The sequence below is a fragment of the Equus asinus genome, chromosome 19 (assembly GCF_041296235.1).
Source record: "Equus asinus isolate D_3611 breed Donkey chromosome 19, EquAss-T2T_v2, whole genome shotgun sequence".
In the NCBI taxonomy this organism is placed as follows: domain Eukaryota; kingdom Metazoa; phylum Chordata; class Mammalia; order Perissodactyla; family Equidae; genus Equus; species Equus asinus.
In genome coordinates this window covers 26,933,566-26,952,599 of record NC_091808.1, presented here as the reverse complement: position 1 = coordinate 26,952,599, position 19,034 = coordinate 26,933,566, and the positions used below count along the sequence as shown (strand labels likewise).

Genomic DNA, 19,034 nt, shown 5'->3' with positions numbered 1-19,034 from the left:
AGTGTCACTAACTTAAGGTTCTATCCCCCTCACAGTGTTGATGGCCAACAGCTACTTCTACCTTTAATCACTTGGAAAATCAGAGAATATTCAGTCTGTGGGAACCTGGCTATAATTACAGGGAGAATGAAACAAAAGAAACATAAATAGATTATGAAATGAACATGCCTTTGAGTATTCCCATTGGATGTCATCTTATTCTAGTCAACAGAATCATGAGTTGTGCTATATCTCAGCACCTATAATTATGGTCTCTCTAATACTAGAAATGAGTAAAAGTTTTAAGAAAATTAAGCTCCCTGGGTTAAAATGTAACAAGAGAGTTATTAGTTACATATATTTCTCATTGGGATGTAAAACTATAGTATGCCATTTTAAAATATGTTATTTTGGAATGTTATCTGATTATTATGTTTCATTGGGTGTAAATATAGATCTAAAAATAGTGAAGAATAAGAGTAGACATCTTTTGAACATGAAGGTTTGGTTTTGAGAGTTTCTCTCTTCTTTCAGTTGCTTTTTCTATTCAGCCTAAACCCATACTTGTAATTTTACTTTTGAGAAATTGGTAAAGTAAGCTTGAGAAAAAGACTGGGCTGCCTTTCGGAACTGGTTATTGCTGCGTTGTTTTGGATTATATTAGGATTCCATAAAATGCCTGTCAGCGCAAAAGTTGTAGTTACTGATTCAAAATAATTTTTTGTTTGAAGTCTGTGAGGAAATAGTCTGGAGAAATAACACCCAGCCAGATTTGATCCATAAATTCTCACTGACTAATTTGTGAATGTGGAATGAAGTGACAAAAATACTCTATTTGCTCAAGGGTAATTATCAAAAATACAAGCCAAATGATCATTATAATGATTCTAGATTTTCTTACCAATTTGGCTTAACTCTTGTTTTAAGAGATTCTGCTTAACTCCAGAGAGATGTACCAAATTGAGGATGTAATTGGTAATACAGTCACATAAAGAGAGGGCGGCTCAGCCTGTTAGGGAGATTTTTCTGAGCACACACCACTCTGAGTAACTGAGGCACCTGCTCTGTATCCCATGGTGGATATGGTTGCCAGTATCTGTAGGTTGATTGAGAGGAACATCAATGATATGATACCAGTTTCATGATTTATATCTCAGTCTATGGCCTCAGGCTCTCTGGGGCACATGGAGAGGAGTGGCTGCTGTATGTTTTCAACCAAATAAGACATTTACAAAATGTTTGCCCAAGAAAGTCTCTCTTCTCCTTTTGGCAGGCCTTGGAAGACAACATGTCTCTTGATGAGATTATGAAGCTCACATCCATTGACAAGTGGTTTTTGTATAAGATGCGTGACATTTTAAACATGGAAAAGACACTGAAAGGGCTCAACAGGTAAGCCAGTGTTGCTCTGATCCACTCCAGATATCTTCTGTGCATTTTTTGAATAGTCTTCAACTTACCCTTAAGCATTTGGCCAAAATTATTCTTCAATGAGGTAAATAGTGCCAAGGTTGAAAGCAGTAGCCGTAGCCAGAAGAAATGGCAGTTTTTAGATGTTTAACTTTTGAAAGATTTCTATTACTATTTTGAACTATCCCCTATCCCCGCCTTTGCCATCAAACGTAGTGAGATTTTTATTAGGTATTTTGAATTTATGAGAATCAGTGTACATTTATGAATTCATGTGCCATTTAATTACCAAACATTACCAAGATTTAAATTTATTAATCAATAATTGAGTAATATTCCTGTTTTCTATATATTGTTTGAGTTCTGAAGTCTGTTTTTTTCTTTTAATATCAACCCACATTGATATCAACCTACAGTGCTGTATATCGATGAGCAAATATATTCTTGTATTCTGCTGATATTTTTAACATTGGGACTTCCAGTCCAGCACACAAATCAGCCACATTCAAGTTTCTGTTAGTAAACTCTTTACCTCTCACTAATTTACATTTCTTATCTCCTTCATGGCCAATTATTTTAAAATTTCATTTCATGATCAGAATGTTCGATAATGTCAGTGCTTTAAAATCTACTTTTTTATTTTTTGTAGGAAGACCGTTTGTTGGGGCACCTCAGGTTTATGAAATTGTGGATAGGTTTTAAACATGTATATTTGATAAGAGGAACATTTTTTACCAGTTTAAGGAATACTGTATAATATTCTTTAGCTTCTCCTTTTTAAGGAAATACACTACTCTTGGAAAGATGTCTCCCCTACAAGGCTGGGCTTGTGTTTAGAGAGGGAAAATTTTGTTTGTATAAATTGTTCTCAAATGATTTGTGAAAATTAATCACTAAAAATGTTGTTGAGGACAGCTGGGGAAGATCTCAAAGCCCTGATTTCTCAACTATTTAGCAACTGCAACATACAGTTGGGTTGCTGTGTTTACCTAAACAAGATACACACAAACTGGGAACTAAAAACACTTGCTTTTTGTTGAGAAGATGAGGTTCTTTTTCATCTATTCAACAATTTGCCCACAGCAAATGCTTGGTTTTAAAAACTGGGGATTCCAATATGCCAAAAATGAAACTAGCTCTAGTTGCTTGTAAGCCATCCTTTCTCTTGATCACATAAAATGAACAGTAGATAGCAAAGAAGTTAAGAGTCGAGTGTATACATCCATCTTAGAAATTTGCTGACTTGAGTTTTCCTGTCTTGGTTTATGAATTCAGCAGAACTACCATGTTGAATTATAGTCTGTTCCACTGTTTTCAGTTTCACACAACTGATTTCAAGTGCCTATGAAACTGCTCCAATTAGACCACATGAGGGTGCTAGAAACTTATAGTATCCCAATTGTAGCAGTCGAGAGACCTGGGGTGAAATACAGCAGATGTTATTGTGATTTAAATTTCCACTTGTTATACATTCTGATTTTTGGACAAATTCAATGTTTTAATTGAATAGTTTTTGTTATAACCAGAAGGCAGGTTGAGATTCTAGCTAAGCAGAAATAAGTGTATATTGATAGTGATAAAGATGCCTGGAGGATTAGAATGAGTCACCATTACAGATCACTTATAGTATCTTTCTGACTTCCACATCCTGTTGTGTACATTTGCTGATAACTTGACAGTTTCCATTTTCTAGTATAAATATATTTGTAAGTAGAGATATTTTCTATTGTTCATAAGGATCTACATTAAACACTTCTTATGTAAAACTTTTAATAACTTTAAAGTTTCTAAAAAGTTAAACTTACAATTATCTGCTGTTTCAAGAACTCAACAGATGATCCTTGGTGTTAGGAAACCTAAACCCTGAACTCATTATTATCTGAGTGCTACTTTACGGTTTAACTCATTTTGGGGGGAGTATTGTAAATATATGCATAGCAATTCAATAATGATTTAGAGGTGTTATATAAATAAAATAAGAATAGATGACCACTGAAGGTACCTGTCTCAATCATTCTATGGCACCTAGGGGTCTGAAGTAGAAAGGATATGGCCGCTGATAGAATGTCAGTGTGCAGGACTTGAGTTTTCTTGTCCCGTTTTGATTATCTTCACCATTAGCTTGGTTTGTGACGTCTTCTACTTTTTCTCAGTCTCTAAAATCCAGAGAGGCTTAGTCATCAAGGCATATATTGCTCCAACACTAACAGTGGCTGTCTATTAACGGTTGGCATTATGCGGGTGAATTATATTTTGCCAGTTTAGAGAAGGGTTACGAAGATCAGTTGTCTTTTTCACTTGTATTTATTTGTGGTTCACTTTGTTTCAAGATCTCAACTGCTCCAGTGTTGGGAAGGCTGGCTTCAGGTATGGGCCCAGGAGGAAGCTATTTGTTTGGTGTGATATGAGAGGACCCTCAAGTCTCTTGCCTCAACAGATCTCTGGTGCTAATGTCCTCAGGTCCCTTTGCACTTTTCTTATAGGTCCCTGGGAAAATAGGCAATGGGGATCTCAGTTGCAAGAAAAGGAGAAACTTAAAGAAGATGAAGTGTAGAATGCTAGACATGGGTTAAGTTTCACCTGGTTCCTTCCTTGTGTGTTGGAAGGAGCACAGGCTGTGGAGCCCATCAGACAGATGGCGTGTGGTCTTACCCACTGTGAGTCATGGGTGCATCACCTCCCTCACCTCTCTAGCCTCACATTCTTCCTGCTAATGTCTGCTCTATAGATTTTCTTGTGAAGCTTAAATAACCTAAGTGTAAAGGACAGCTGGCACATGATGAGTGCCCAAGAAGGTTTTCCCTCTTTCCCCCTAAAAATGAAAATGCTACTTATTATAATGAAGAGTATTTTGTGATTTTTGGATATATGTATTTAAATACTCATTTTCAGAGTCACCATTTGCGTTTGCTTATATATTTTGCAATGTACATTTCTTAATTTTCTTTATGATGCATTGTCACTTGTTTTTATATGAGACATATTTTTTTAAAGGAAGCAGTGATAGCTAGTAAAATGCTATTCTTATCAAAAGATCAATAGCACTCCATTATGCTAATGAACAAAATTTCCCACTCTACAGTTGTTAATCATGCTAAAATTCTTCTAAAATCCAGTAAACATATTTCTAGTAGAGGATGAGAATATCACTCAAATTGATGGCCAGTCTATGCCTTATATTTACATACAGTCATCTGAAATGAAATCCAGAATTTGACTCTCAAATTGAATCTACCCACATATTTCATATATAGGCGAATGTCCACAGACTGGAGAGGGGAACACAAAATAATGCTTGTAACAAGGTTGGCATTATGGAAATAACTGATGGATTTTCCACATCTATGAGAAAGTGGAAATTGTAGTAAGAAATCCCTATCTTTGAAGAGTGGAGATAAACGTGTATCATGCTGAGGATGATGTATAGAGTTGCAGCCTTCTTTAGGGTGATGAGATGAGTTAGATGGTGTTAGAATAATCAGCTTGGCATCCCACCTCTGAGTGCTTGCTGCAGTCAGAATTCAGTCTGCTGTCCCAAATTCGTGAGCATAGCAATGGCAGCCTGGTGAGGCTTCCAGAGCGGTGTCCAAGCTTACCACGAGGTGATAACCATTATTCACACGGCTTCAGCAAAAGTTTCTCCTCTTTATCTGAGTTCACGGACTTTCTCCTTTTCCTCTTAAATTCTTTATTGCTGCCCAAGAGCATGCTGGAAAGCTGACTGGCCTAGGCAGTGTCCCAAATTTATAAGATGGTGTAGTGGCATTAACAGATCTAGAGTGATAATGTATTTTACAGTGGATTTCTTTAGGTTTTGAAAAGTTTCTCTTTCCTCAATGTGATGAGAATTGTAGGACTCCAGTGTAGGGTTTCATGTAGGCTTCCAACGCCTATTATGCGTATGCATTGGGATTTAGATGTTTAATCTATTCATGTTACCAGATCACTTTGTAAGGAGTTTAAGAAAAGTTAAATCTGTCAGAACTTTTACTAGAGTTGCAACATTTGCATAAGTTCTATCCATTGGCCTTCACTACTGAGCTATCTAGACTTTAGTGTGCCTATTTTTCCCACACTCACTCATTACCAACACCAACTCTTTCATACATAGTGCTCCTCCCATATAGCATTTGCATAAATACTCACTAGAAGAAAAATATGCTTATTTTGATCTGTTGAAAACTACAAAAATCTCACGTGTAACCCTTTCCCCACTAGTACATAGATTCAACTTTAGTCATGCAAATAAATCTGGCCTGGAGGTATAAATTGAATAGATAAATATATCGAATGTCTTCATCAACTAGGTTCTCCTAATATAGCTGATTTCCTAAAATAATAAGATAATGGATTTAGAACTCTGTTAATACAGAGACTTGAATTTTGATTCAATCAAACAATTTTGAATGCCTTCCGAGTGTAAGATAATAATCATCACATTTTCTAACTACATATCAGGCGCTGCTCTAAGTGTGTATATGTATACACACAAACATGTATATCCACATATATGTATGCACACATATACATATATTTATGTATGTATGTTTAGTGTGTGGAAAGGTGGATTATATAACATCTGGAGGCATTAAGACTACATACAATAGACACTTGCAGTATGGTAATAGTAGTCGATAAAGGAATGATCGTCCTGTCAATGTTGAATCAGCACATATGGTGGAGGTTTCAATGATATTAGTAATTAATAGACAAACACAGGTACAAGGATCTTTCAGTTGAACCCCTTTTCCTGTCAGTAAAGAGGGAAGTCACCTATGATAAGGTTTGTTTGTGAACTGGAGCTATTTCAGGATATTGCACCCCAAACATTTTTATTTATGCTGTCAAGTTGGATTAGCAATTTTAGGTTGAAAGAAATCATGATACTTAAAAAAAAAAAGTGAACAGGCAAGAAAAAAATGTGACTGCTAATTACTAGCTTTGAGCGTCTGCTTATCTTCTGCCTATAACACTTTTATTTTTTTTACTTCCTTATTTTGATTTTTGGTTACTTTAGCTATTTCTGACTGACATATCTAGCTCGAGGATTTTATTATACCTGCCTACATTGTATAGTTTTGCTCTTTCACTGGCTAAAACTAAGTTGAATTAAGTTTGCAATCCTGCCTCCAAGTGATTAGCTTAAAAGAGACAGCCAGCCTCTGCTTGGCCTGTGCCATGTTAAATCACCAAATGTAATGTTTCCGCCATTTGTAACTGTTTGTTCTTCCGCATTTCATTCAATTTGAGCAATTTTCCTTGAATGGGCCATTTTGCTCTCTGCTTTTTTCCCCAACAATGCTACTATTTATGTTAGCAACATTGTAGATTACTGTTTAAAAGGAATCTGTTTTCATACACTTTAGATGTTCAAAAGTAGGGGATATGACCATTGTGATACAGTTTATACCATACAAGTATGGGAAGCTAAGATTTGTATCTATTTCTCTATTAATTATTGACATACACTTAATTTATTATGGATTAATGTGCAAATTTATCCAGAAATTGCCTTTATCCAATCTTATATCGGCTTCATGTGATTTTTTTTACTATTTTAATTCTGAGAATATTAACGTTCTCTTGCCCCTTCATTGCCAATTACTGCTACAGTCAATGCAGTATAAAAAGGTACACTTTTTTTTTAAAAGGTACACCTTTGTAGGGCCTAATTTTCATCCAAATATCCCTATGTTCAATGTGATACACTGCATCCATTGGTGAGTGCTGACAAATCATAGATGTGCGTATTGCTTGGGAAAACAATCTAGGGCAACCCTGGTGAGTTCCACATGGGCATTCAAGTGCTAAATTGAGCTCCGTAAGGTTGGCCATTTCCCTGCAGCCACAAACTTCAGGCAGATGTATTAATGCAGGTGTCACCTTAGCTGGAACACTCCCTCTGATTGTCCTCTCCTGCATGTGTTAGTTTCTATTGACTTTTTATTTAACTTGCTCACGAGGCGTGACAAAACCAGACGAGAACATTTTGTACTTGTATTTGATTGATATTTTCTAGGGGAAGTGTCACCTAAAAGTTGTTAAAACTTAGCTGTAAGAAGAAGGGTCAGTACTCTACTTTCCAATGATAATTTATACTTTCTGGTAGAAAAAAATTAACAGTGAACAACTTTAGCCTTAAAATGTATTAACTATAAAAGTAATTTAGGGAAAGAAAAAAATATATTTTCTTACATATAACATATACAACATATAATGAGAAGTTATAATTTTCACGCTACTTTATTGTGATATATGTTTGTGATACCATTTGTTGTTTTCCCCACTCCAGTCTGTGGACATTCACATACACTCGAAGTATGTGGGTATCTGTTATTTTGAATGCAGAGTAGGAATCGCGATGGTGGGACACTTGAGTGAAACCCATTGATTTGATTTGCAGAAAGCAGGTTATGTCTTCTGACCTCACTAGTGACTCACACTATATGTCTACGTCTCAGATGCACACTAGTTAAAAAAAAAGAAAAATCAAAAGCCTGAGCTCTAATTGCAGAAGCTAGATAATCACTCCCTGACCCTCCAGCAGCGTTTCACTGCTCATTCATGGGGATGCCTTCATGGGGGCACAAGGCCTCCGCATCTGCTCTTGGAGTTAAGTTCATGATGTCTGCCCTGAGCAGCGCAGGGCAGCAGCTGTGCCTCCCCACAGCAGAGAAACACCTGGGTGCGCATTCTGTCCAGCAGACCAACTGTGATGTGCAGGGAGTACAAAGTGTGGTGACCCTCGCCACCAAGGCATGGATTCAGGGATGCTTCAGAGGAGAGGGAAGAGACCCAGAAGAGCTGAGGTGCTGGGGCCACATGGAGGTGTCTTGCCAGTTTTATTCCACTTTACGCTCCTCTTCCTCTGTCTCCTCAAATGTGTCTGCTCCTCCCCTTTTCCTCGTCCTCTGGCATTTGCATTTATGAAGCATTTATTATCTGCTTGGCATTGTCCTAAACACTTTACAAGTTTATCATTTCATCTGATTGTTGAGGTTTTTTCTCAGCATAATTGGGGCCTGACTCTAGATTCGGCCAGCGCTGTTTGCCTATCTGAGGTTGAAATCGGAGGTAGGTGCTATCTGCCTGTGTAAATATAATGATGATAGTGTAACGGCCGTCACATCCACATCAGCATGGCCATGTTGATATTGCACATACTGCCTCATGCCCTATCCCACCACCTCCTCTTTAGCAAGTGGACTGACTAATCTGATTAACCATCCTTTGCTCTAGGCAGCTTGAAGAGTAAGCTACTCAATTTTTCTTGAGTATATAGTCATTAGATGAAGTAGATGGAAATTTTTGTTATCATGGGTATTAATGTTCATTTTTATGTCTTCTTTCAAAAAACCCTCAGTGATAAAGGTGTTTGATTTCCAGGTAGGTAGTAATCCTCAAATTAACGTAGATCTAATGTGATATGTCACTGGGAATTTAATTCTAGAGTTTTTTCACATCATCCTAGAAATGGCATCTAATTTTCCCTTTTTCTAGAAAAGGCTTACATTTCTCAGCAAGAAAAAAATCTATGCAGCGGTTATCAGTAGAGAGGATTCAGTTAAGCAGTTTATTTTAATAAGATTCTAAGGAATAGTTTCTAGAAGCCAAAGAAAGTTATATATTGAAAGTTATACATTTGTTGCTTGGGACAACATATGTGACATTTGGAAAAATACTCTGTGCAAACATGATTTGCTTTAAACAAAGATGATGGAGAGGTTTTAAAATATAGTGCTTCCAAATAAACTTATTTGTGAAAAGAACAGATTTTAAAACACCAAAGAATGCTCATTCAATCTCAGTTTTTCTACTGAGGCCTCATACAGTATTTTGTTTTAATCTGTTGGATTTAAATTCCAGACATATTAAGAAACCTATGTTCCTGGGAAAACCCAGGATTTTGCTTACTTGATATAATCTCTTAATTTTGGGCAAAGAATACATTGAATGGATTTAAAGCTATAAATAAATTTATTAATCAGAAATAACAGAAGCAATAGTCCATAGTATGGACTCTGCCCTTTAGTTCAATCTGATCAGGTGAAAGCTATTTGATTAGCAGAAGTACACTTTTTTGAACATAGCAGAGTATAACAGAATACTTTCTTATACACTAATAGACGTGACTTACTATTGTGATTTGGTGGTTTGTTTTTCATCATTACCAAATCAAGGGCAGAGAAAGAGAGAGTCACAGGATTTTCAATTGAGAATTCCTGAGATACAAAATGTAATTTATTAAAGCTCAAAAATTATAGTTAACCTATGTTAGGTTATTTTCCCCGTTATTATTATTTGATATTCATTGAGTATAATTATTATGTTGTAATCAATAGTATATAAGTGGCCTTACTAGATTGAAAGTAATATCACAATATTTCTGCATTATTGGGATCACTAAAGATTGGTAAAAAATGAACATAGTATTTAGAAATTAAAAATTGTCTACTTCAAAATATCTACAGTATCAATTTCTCATAAGGTTTTCTTCTTTGTTTTTATTTGTTGTTAATAGCCTTTAAGGTGAAATATAGTTTTAAGTGTGCCATCCCTTTAAAATCAACACTTGAGATATTATGGCATTATTGTGACTAAATGGAACCAGATCCTAAGAGACAGTTTTCATGATAGCATGTTTTTGCATGAACATTGGCTCTAGGTATTGCTTGTCTTGTATGTGACAGAGAAAGATTGAGGTTTTCTTTAATCCCTCCAAAGACCACATTGCTGCACAGAAACAAGGCATGGTGCTCTCAAACATTAAGAGACAATAGTAGCATTTACCATTGCCTGTGTGTTATCTTTTGCTTTTTTAAACACGACTGCTGCTTTTGAAAAATATCTTTCGCATTTCTCTTAAGGAAAGAGGTAACAACCTGTCTCCTTGAAAGAAAAGATGAGAGGACAACTTCTCGACTGATTGCATTCCTGTGATTGTGGCATGGTCTCGAACCTGTGAAATGCCAAAAATAATCAGTGAAGCTGTGCAAAGCTCCAGAGAGAGGCTGGTGAGGGGTCTTGGGCAGAGAACAGATATCTTACTCAGTTCTCTTAGTAAAGCAGGTGTCATTACTGAGCATCAGCCCTGGTGCTTTCCCAGCGTCTGCCTTTTGGGGGATTTTTTAAAAGAAGGTAATAAAATTGCAAGCCCATCCCATAATTGTAGGCCAAGTGGAGTGCTCATTTTCACATTAGAGCTTGTGCAATCTGGAGGGAAATTTGTTTAGTATTACTTGTGAGTTGGTGGATCAGATAAAAGCCAGTGAAGTGGAAGAGAGGACTGTGTGAAGTGTGCTGGCTCCCCTGGTAATTGGAGTGCTGCGGGCGTTCCTCCAGTCGGTTAATAGATTTCCCCAGCTCCTCTAAGCCAGGTGAAAATTTCCTCATTAAGGGGAATTTATTCCATTTCCTTTTATCATTTATTATTGAAGACTAAGTGTGAGTGGAGGAAGTTTCAGAGATGATGGGGTAGAATTTTAACCAACAACAACATAATCTACATTGGAAGTTGAAGAGAGAGAGAGAAGAAAGGCTTGTATTGTTTACAAAACCAGAGAGCACACGAGAGACGACCTGCTGTGGAAGCCGAGGCACGCGGTCTAACCGTTAGATTACGGCAGTGTATAAAAGTCTGATTGTCTGTTCTTAAGATGTTTTTCCCCCTCTAAAATTTCAGACTGTCATTTTGTGCTGCTAAGTAGAGAGAAACTGAAGATTATGGAAACGCCAGCATCATGGCTATTTGGTGTTTCTTTGTTTTATTGTTTAGATTCTATTATGCCATGATGAAAGTGTAACCTCTGAAGAGTTTGCCCTTGAACTCTGAAAGCCAGGAAAGCTGGTAGGAGAAAGAAAACTTGTGCTTATAGCATATTTTAGAGGACAGCTTTGAAATATAGATTTAATGTTTTCATGTTCACAGGAGTAAAGATAAATATCAACATACTAGTACACACAAATACATATCAAATAACAGAGGGGTAATTTATTTATTATACGTATTTTAAAACTGTGTGCGTTAGGGCAATATGCTCCATTCAGCTGATCACATTTCTCACTTGGTATAATGCTCCCTTGATTTACAATATAACATAAAGGAAGCGTTCCCCACTGGGGCTTCACAAGCAGTTTTGAATTACGAATTCAGCATTTATATTTCTTTTAGTAATTATTCTGTTTTGAGTTTGTTCCAAAGGAAGGTTTTCATTTTCCTTTGGAAAAATAGAAACCTTACAGCCCTGCCCCCCAAATAAGCTTTAACCCAGCTTGATTAAAAAAAAATCTCGCTCTGCTGGAAGTTCTTTTTGGTAGACAAAATGGAGGGCAGCCCCATATGGGCAGATAAAGATGAGGAGCATGTGTCTGAATCTCCATCTTGTTAAATGAGCTTTATGTTCACTTAAGGTTATTCATCTTGTATTTGACTCTGAAGAGGTTTAATCTTATCTAAACCACTGGCCCAAAGCTAATGAATTGTGTCTTCAAACTGTCTCTTCTTTTATTTTATTATAATGGGACTCAAAGTAAAATTTTGCATTAGAGTAAGTAGGGAATAAAGTCAGTTTTCTTCTGTGTGTAGTGACATGCCAGCTAGCCTTTTGTTATGCAGAAGCAGCGGAGAGAGTGAGTGAGGGAGATATAAAGTGGCAATGTGTCCCCTGTTTTGGTTTTTAGGTGTACCCTATAGAGATAGGGCACCATGAATGTGGGAAGGGGTCTCACCTGTCTATGTCTCTGTGATTGCTGTGGTAGGTCAGAATCAACATCTGTTTTTCCTGGTGAGGAGGATTGCAAAGTGCTTTGCACTAATATTTCATGAACATGTCTAAAGAGTAGAAATTAACAGCCAGAGAGACTATGAATGAAATACTATAGAAGATATGTCACTTTGAACTTTAAATGAACAGACCTACCCAATATTTGCATTCAAGATGAACATGGATCTATTCATATGCCAAATTCAATTTAATACACCCTAATTTTCAAGGTGTTTAAAAATATATCATGCTATTGATCTAGTTGTTTGAATATTGGGCAAAAGTTAAAGCAGTATTTGGCTCACCAGGAAAATATTCTAAGAATCAGCTTGTGAGCTTAAACCATGTACCCTGCGGGTCTAACTCGATGCGTCTGTTTCAGATCTCTCTCCTGGTATGATGTGAACCGGCACCTAGGGAGAAATAGTTTTCACCCCCGTTCTGAAATTCTTTCACTCATGATTCATTGTTTTGTGTTACTGTTGCTCTTCTCAGGCATCCCCTTTAAATAATGAAAAACTCTCTGGGGTGGGGATGCTATGGGGAGCAGGAACGACTGAATTAGTCTTAGTGACAGATAACTATTTTTTGCCACCAGAGCTGAGCACAAAATTAATTCACTTTTTTTTTTTATACACAAGGCAAAATCTGTCAATCAGCCTTCCTTTTCTGTTCTTTTAAAAATTTTTTTATTGGTAAGAGTCCAATTTTATTTGGTGGGTGGGGGAGCAAGACTGTGTGTATTTGCTGGAGAGGTCTTTATGTGCTCTCTTGGACTCTTTTGGTGGAAGAGAATAAGAGGAACTAGCATATTTCAGCAATAGAAAAGACTGCATTGCTAAATGTGGACAAAACAAATGCAAATTTATTGCATTCCTAATAGAAACGTGATAAATCTAAATGGCTTCTTTTTTCGTTTGTTTAATACCGTTATCTGTGATTTTCATTTAAAGCAATATAGCAACCTTTGAAGAACTGACTGATACTTGATATAAGAAGAAATAAAAAGAAATGATTCAAGGCAAAAAAAAAAAAAAAAAGAAAAAGAAAAAACGTGACCAAAAGAGCTAAAGATAAATACATTGCTTCTGGTTGTCTTTGGGCTTGAAGGACTTGTGGTTGTGCTGGTGCACAGTCATAACTATAGGTGTGATGGTTCTTTTCAAGGTGTGTTGCTTAAGTGTGTCCAGACCTCTGTGGTTCAGGGTTAGGGTTTTCGTCATTTAAGTCAGTGTGGTTGTTGATATAATAACATATATAGCTTTTGCCTCAGATAGTTTTTGTGATAATAAGGGAATGTCTTATTGAAGATCTATTTATTCTTTGCTTGTCTTTTCTTTTACTGCTATCCCACAATGATGGGAAATGTTCTAGGAAGTAGCTAGAAAAATCTATGGGTAAGAATTGGCTCAATGTTACACGTACAGTATTTCTCCACCTAACAAGCTTCATACCTATGTTTTCAATAAAATTACATATCATGGAGAAAACGTGTAGCCTTTCCCCACACATGTATACATTAACATGCTTTGAGATCTTCCGTGAGACTCACGAAGATATTTATTTAAAAAGAACATCATCCAAAGTTCTAATTTAGAAGGATAGCGTGTTTGTAAGCACTTCCACTTTGAGGCTGAATACACACTTGCACATTAAGAAAGGAGCAATTGGTTTAGGAACATAGTCTTGGCAAGGAAAGTGGAAATATACATTTCTAGAATAAATAGCAGTAACAACCAAAAAATCCCTCCTCTGCTTTTTTCTCAAAAAATTGTTTTGCAAAACTGAAGGTAACCATAAATTTGGGTGTTTCGAAGGCCCTCCGAAGCTTCGCAGTCACCTATTGGTAAACCTTTCCAGACCTCCCCAGCAGGATCTGGGAGGGCTTCCTCTGAGCCACAGCCTCCTGTTGCGTACATTTCTCTCATAGCACCTCTCACAGTGCAGACACCTCTATGGCTATTTGTTTGCTTCCTAATATACTCTGACCTGAAGTATATTAGTAATTAGTAATATAGTATAGTATACATTTATAGAATATATAGTATAGTATAATTAGTAAATGTAGAGATTTGATTTGATTTCTCCATCATTAAAATAGGTAGCACAGAGTCTGATGCACAGCACATATTCGCTAAGTGTTAAAACACTAGTGAAAGAATGACACTGAGTATCGTACCACCTTCACCACCTACAATTTCCTGCTAACTTTTTACAACTGCATATCCTCAGTATGTTTCCTATACGTGCCATGCCCACTGCTGCCCTCAAATTATTGCAAAGGAAGTTGCCCTTGCCTACAGTACATCCTTCAAGTCCTTCATCCATATAAAGCTGAACTTTCTTTATGGCTCTGTTCTCATCTCTCTACTGCCATCGTATGTCTCAGCTACAACCACTCACATTATTATCTCTTTTCTCTGACCTCACATTGCACCACATAGCTTATCTCTCCATAAAATGTTTTGAATCACTATCATTCCATTGTCTCAAGTATTGTTTTGTATCTTCTTAAGCAGCACCATCTAGTAGAAATTTCTGTGAGGATAAAATATTCTATAATCATCACCATCTAATACACTAGCCACTAGCCATCCGTGGCTATTGAGCACTTGAAATGTGGTTAGTGTGACCGTAGAGCTAAAATTTTAATTTTAAAAAATGTTAATTAATTAACATTCAAATTTAAATAGTCATATGTGGCTAGTGGCTACCATAGTGGACAGCATGGTTCTAGAGCATGTAGCACGGTGCTTGGCATGTATAGCAAATGACTAATTGTATTTAATAATCAATTGCGTTCAAAAATTTGACAGGAAAATGTGTTGCTCTGGGAGAATGCTTGTCAAATTCTTCAGAAGATTAAAAATTCAAAATGGGAAAAAGAGAAGAAATTAAGTTCATTGGGAGAAATAAGTTGATTTGAGAGACAGAAGGGAATTTAGGTGCAATAGAAAAAGTGAATTGGCGAGGAAGAGCTATTGCTATAAATCTTCGAAATAGTACCGATACCAAAAAGCTAGAGAAACAGATTAAACACACCAGCTTGATTCACTCTTCTCTAGACTCAGACTATGAATTAATTAAATAAAGCAGATTAAAGAATAGAATGAACAAAAATGCAATAGATTTAATTCAACTATAGTCTATTAACAGAATTTCAATGAAAAGGCTTTAGTTATCATTAGGTTTTCTGAAAACACACTGTTATATTTTAATTTCGTTGTCTTCCCTATAAAACTGTTATAATTGAATTTCATTGTATTGGCTATTAAAATAGCTTGACTTGAAGTAGCTGGCCCACAGATATTTGATTAAGATGTTTTTACAGTAGTACTTTATTCTTCTGTACCTTGACCCTTTGCAAATTATTTTTGTGTGCATTTTGAATTCTAGTTACAAGCTGATTTCAATAACACCTTTGTCCTTTCTATAAAATAAAAAAGCTACAGAGTTACAGTTTCCTTCATTCATTTAGTAAATATCTATTGAATGCCGCCTGTGGGCCAGACAGTGCGCTAGGCTTTGGCAGTGGTTTGATAAATGAGCCAACTGCAGTCTTTGCTCTTGTGGAACTTGAATCTAGCAGAAAGAAAAGTCTGGTTGGTGAGTAAAAGCTAAGAAACATTAAGAATATTGATGATGATGACATAGGGTTCCAGCTATGCCCCTGGCTCCATGCAAGACTCAGCTAAGAGTACAGGAAGATCAGTGTGGGTAGGGCAGACTAAGAAGGCTTTGATGACATTTGACTTCCACTGACGTTGAAGGGTAGCTGTGAGTTGGAGAGCAGTTGGTAGGTAAAAGGAATGTCAAAGACATTACAGGTGAGAGAAACAACGTGAATACAGTCTAGACTATGGAAATGAGCATGGGGAAAGCGAGGAGACAGATCTGGCCAGAGTGGAAAATAATCACAAATCCACAAAACTATCTGCTTAATGTAGACAGATATGTGATATTAGTGAGTAGAGACAGTTTATCGAGAGGATACCCAGTCTGATGTGGTGTTGGGAAGCCCAGGTGAAGATGATTCTTAAAGCTCATCTACATAAAGACCTGGAGCACAAGGCCAGGCATTGGAGAAGGGGCTATGGATTTGGGAATGATCAACTAGTTAGGCTACTTGAGCCAATGATGGTGGCTAAATTTAGAGAGGGGAGAAGGTAGCCAGGCAAATGCAGGTAACAGGGAATAGAGCCTTGGGGAAAAAATAGTAAATGGTTGTCGTGAGTAATAAAGTAGGGTGAGAAGCAACTTGCTAGAAGCCAGAGGAAGATATCTTTCTAAAGAATAGAACATCAAAAGTGTTATATGCTGACAGGTTGAGGAAATGAACATTGAGAACGGGTTCTTGGATTTAGTAACAGGGATGTCCCTGATTATTTTCAAAAGAGCAAATTCATGAGGACAGTAGATGCAGAAGCCATTTTTCAAGAAATAAGGGAAGAGGGTGCATAGGATGTGAAAGTAGGAAACCACAGGTTTGAGAAGGCCAGCGTTGCAAATAGTAGACTTCATACAGGCTAGAAGATTTAGTAGGTTATTTGTGCTTTTTAAAAAGATACGCGATCTATGGGGCTGGCCTGGTGGTGCAGCGGTTAAGTTCACACGCTCTGCTTTGGCGCCCAGGATTTGCCGGTTTGGATCCCAGGTGTGGACGGACATACATACTGCTTGTCAAGCCATGCTGTGGCAGGTGTCCCACATATAAAATAGAGGAAGATCGGCACAGATATTAGCTCAGGGCTAATCTTCCTCAAGAAAAAAAAAAAGAAAGGAGATCTAAACATGTTGCAGGTGGAAAATAAGGGAACTTTGGTGTTATTGAAATTGAATAATTCACTTCTTTTTATTGCGTTTGGTCCAAACTTAAAGCTCTTTTTCATTAAATCCTAGTGAGTCCATTACAGAAGAAACCCTGAAAAAGGCAAAGGAAATTGGATTCTCAGACAAGCAGATTTCAAAATGCCTCGGGCTGACTGAGGCCCAGACAAGGGAGCTGAGGTTAAAGAAAAACATCCACCCTTGGGTTAAACAGGTAAAGGAGTTTCCCTTTCTTCCCAGGATTCCTTGAGTGAAATGTAGGCACCAACTCATAGAACCATTGCCAATAAAAGGAGAGGTGGGACTCCAAAGTGACTCCACTTGTCTAATTAATGCCCGTGATGTCACCAATTTAATTCAGCACAGGATTGATTTGTGCTTAAAAGGGAAAGGATGAAAGGGCACTGGGTTGTAAAGGTAAGAGGGACTACATGATTTTCTCGGCCTAAATGAAAAAAAAAATCAAAATGACCTCTCCTCTCCTTTTTGACCTGTGTGCAAATATATCTGTAGTAAGAGAAGTCCTTAGTGTAACAGAAGAACTTAAAATACCATCGCATGGTGGCTGACCCTCTTGAAAAGAGTAGTTATCTCTTTTAGCACTAACTTTTTACAGGGTAATACTTTATTTTAAGTGCCCCATCATTATGGTTCATTTAGTATTCATTGTGATAGGGTTGGGCATAATGAGCTCATCTAGTATTCACGACAATCACACAAGAACTTTCCTAGGTGTACCATTGTGATTTTTTTTTTTTTTTTGGCCTTTAGTAGAAGAGATATCTTGGCTTGAACTACCACCAGCTGGTTTTTGTCCTTTAAAATCATTGACTTTTCCCTGTGTGCTCAGGGGCACATGCATACTCTTAGGTCTCAGGCTTGATGTTGAATATTTTCTATTCAGCAATTATTATCTTTCTTCCTTTGCACCTGCCTTACACTTGCTTGCCCTGTCGGCCCCAAATTCTTGCTCACTAAGCTGAGCTCCTGGCCCTTGAGAGCTGAATTGATTTACTTTTTCCAAATATGTTCAGTGAGATCTCATCCCCTTCCTCTCTTCCCCAAGCTTTATGGTATTCCTGTCATCCCATTGCCCAGTGCCATAGGGAACTGAAACCTGTGCGTTAATTTGCAAACCAAAGACATCCTTATATATAGGTCATTTTGCTCTGGTTTTAGATTTTATATGCAGCTGCTTTAGATAGCTGTCTGGGTAAGTTTTTCTGGTAACCAGTTGACTATCTGACTACTGGTCATGTTCGTGACAGGTACTATTGTAGTGATCCAGCGATACTCTGGGGTGTGTATTGTCATTTATTGCTCAAGTGATAACTAGATTGTATCATTGTTTTATCCCCCCTCTTATTTTCAGAATTGGAAACCAATTGGATTGTACTTACGTTTTTATTGTCTTTATATTGGACAGTAATAGGCATTGTTAAAAGAATACGAATGCAGCACACACAAAAAAAACTACAGTCATTCTTGAAAATAATTATAACAAAGGGAGTAAAATCCCTATTTCTTTATTTGTTTTCTCTTGCAGATTGATACACTGGCTGCAGAATACCCATCAGTCACAAACTACCTCTATGTTACTTACAATGGTCAGGTAGGAACTGCCAAACTGCTGAATGCAGAAAGCTCTACATTTAGGAAATGATCCACCTGGAGGGATACATGTTTTTTGTGTCTTTGGTTATCTAGTAATCTTGGTAATAAAAATGACATCCTGTGGGTCAGATGTGATGATGTATTTCTGTACTCAGTTCTCTAAGAATTGCTTTAAGATGATGAAATTAAAGTGAAAAGGTGATAAGGTCAATAGTTACATGATCACACAATTATGCTGTATTCTCATGACTATTTAACTAAAAAATATTGAACTTGTATTTTTATGAATAAGTAGAGGTTACATAACATTTATACTTGTAGATTCCCAGAGACTAAGAGAGGATGCATGTCAACAAGAGAAAGAATGAGAAAGACACACTCAAAATCAGGACACATAGTTTAATTAGAGGGAAGAATAACATACTAATTTCCACATCTTCT

General features: G+C 37.0%; 1 protein-coding gene across 3 annotated transcripts in view; it reads left to right on the top strand.

The window, feature by feature from the left end:
• Positions 1-19,034, top strand: part of CPS1 (carbamoyl-phosphate synthase 1) — a 127,967-nt gene that overhangs the window by 71,573 nt on the left and 37,360 nt on the right. For all 3 annotated transcript variants that reach the window (XM_070489803.1, XM_070489802.1, XM_070489804.1), the window contains 3 exons: positions 1,253-1,371; positions 17,052-17,193; positions 18,526-18,591. In XM_070489803.1, coding sequence (XP_070345904.1) covers positions 1,253-1,371; positions 17,052-17,193; positions 18,526-18,591 — 327 coding nt within the window. The remainder of the gene's footprint in view (positions 1-1,252; positions 1,372-17,051; positions 17,194-18,525; positions 18,592-19,034) is intronic.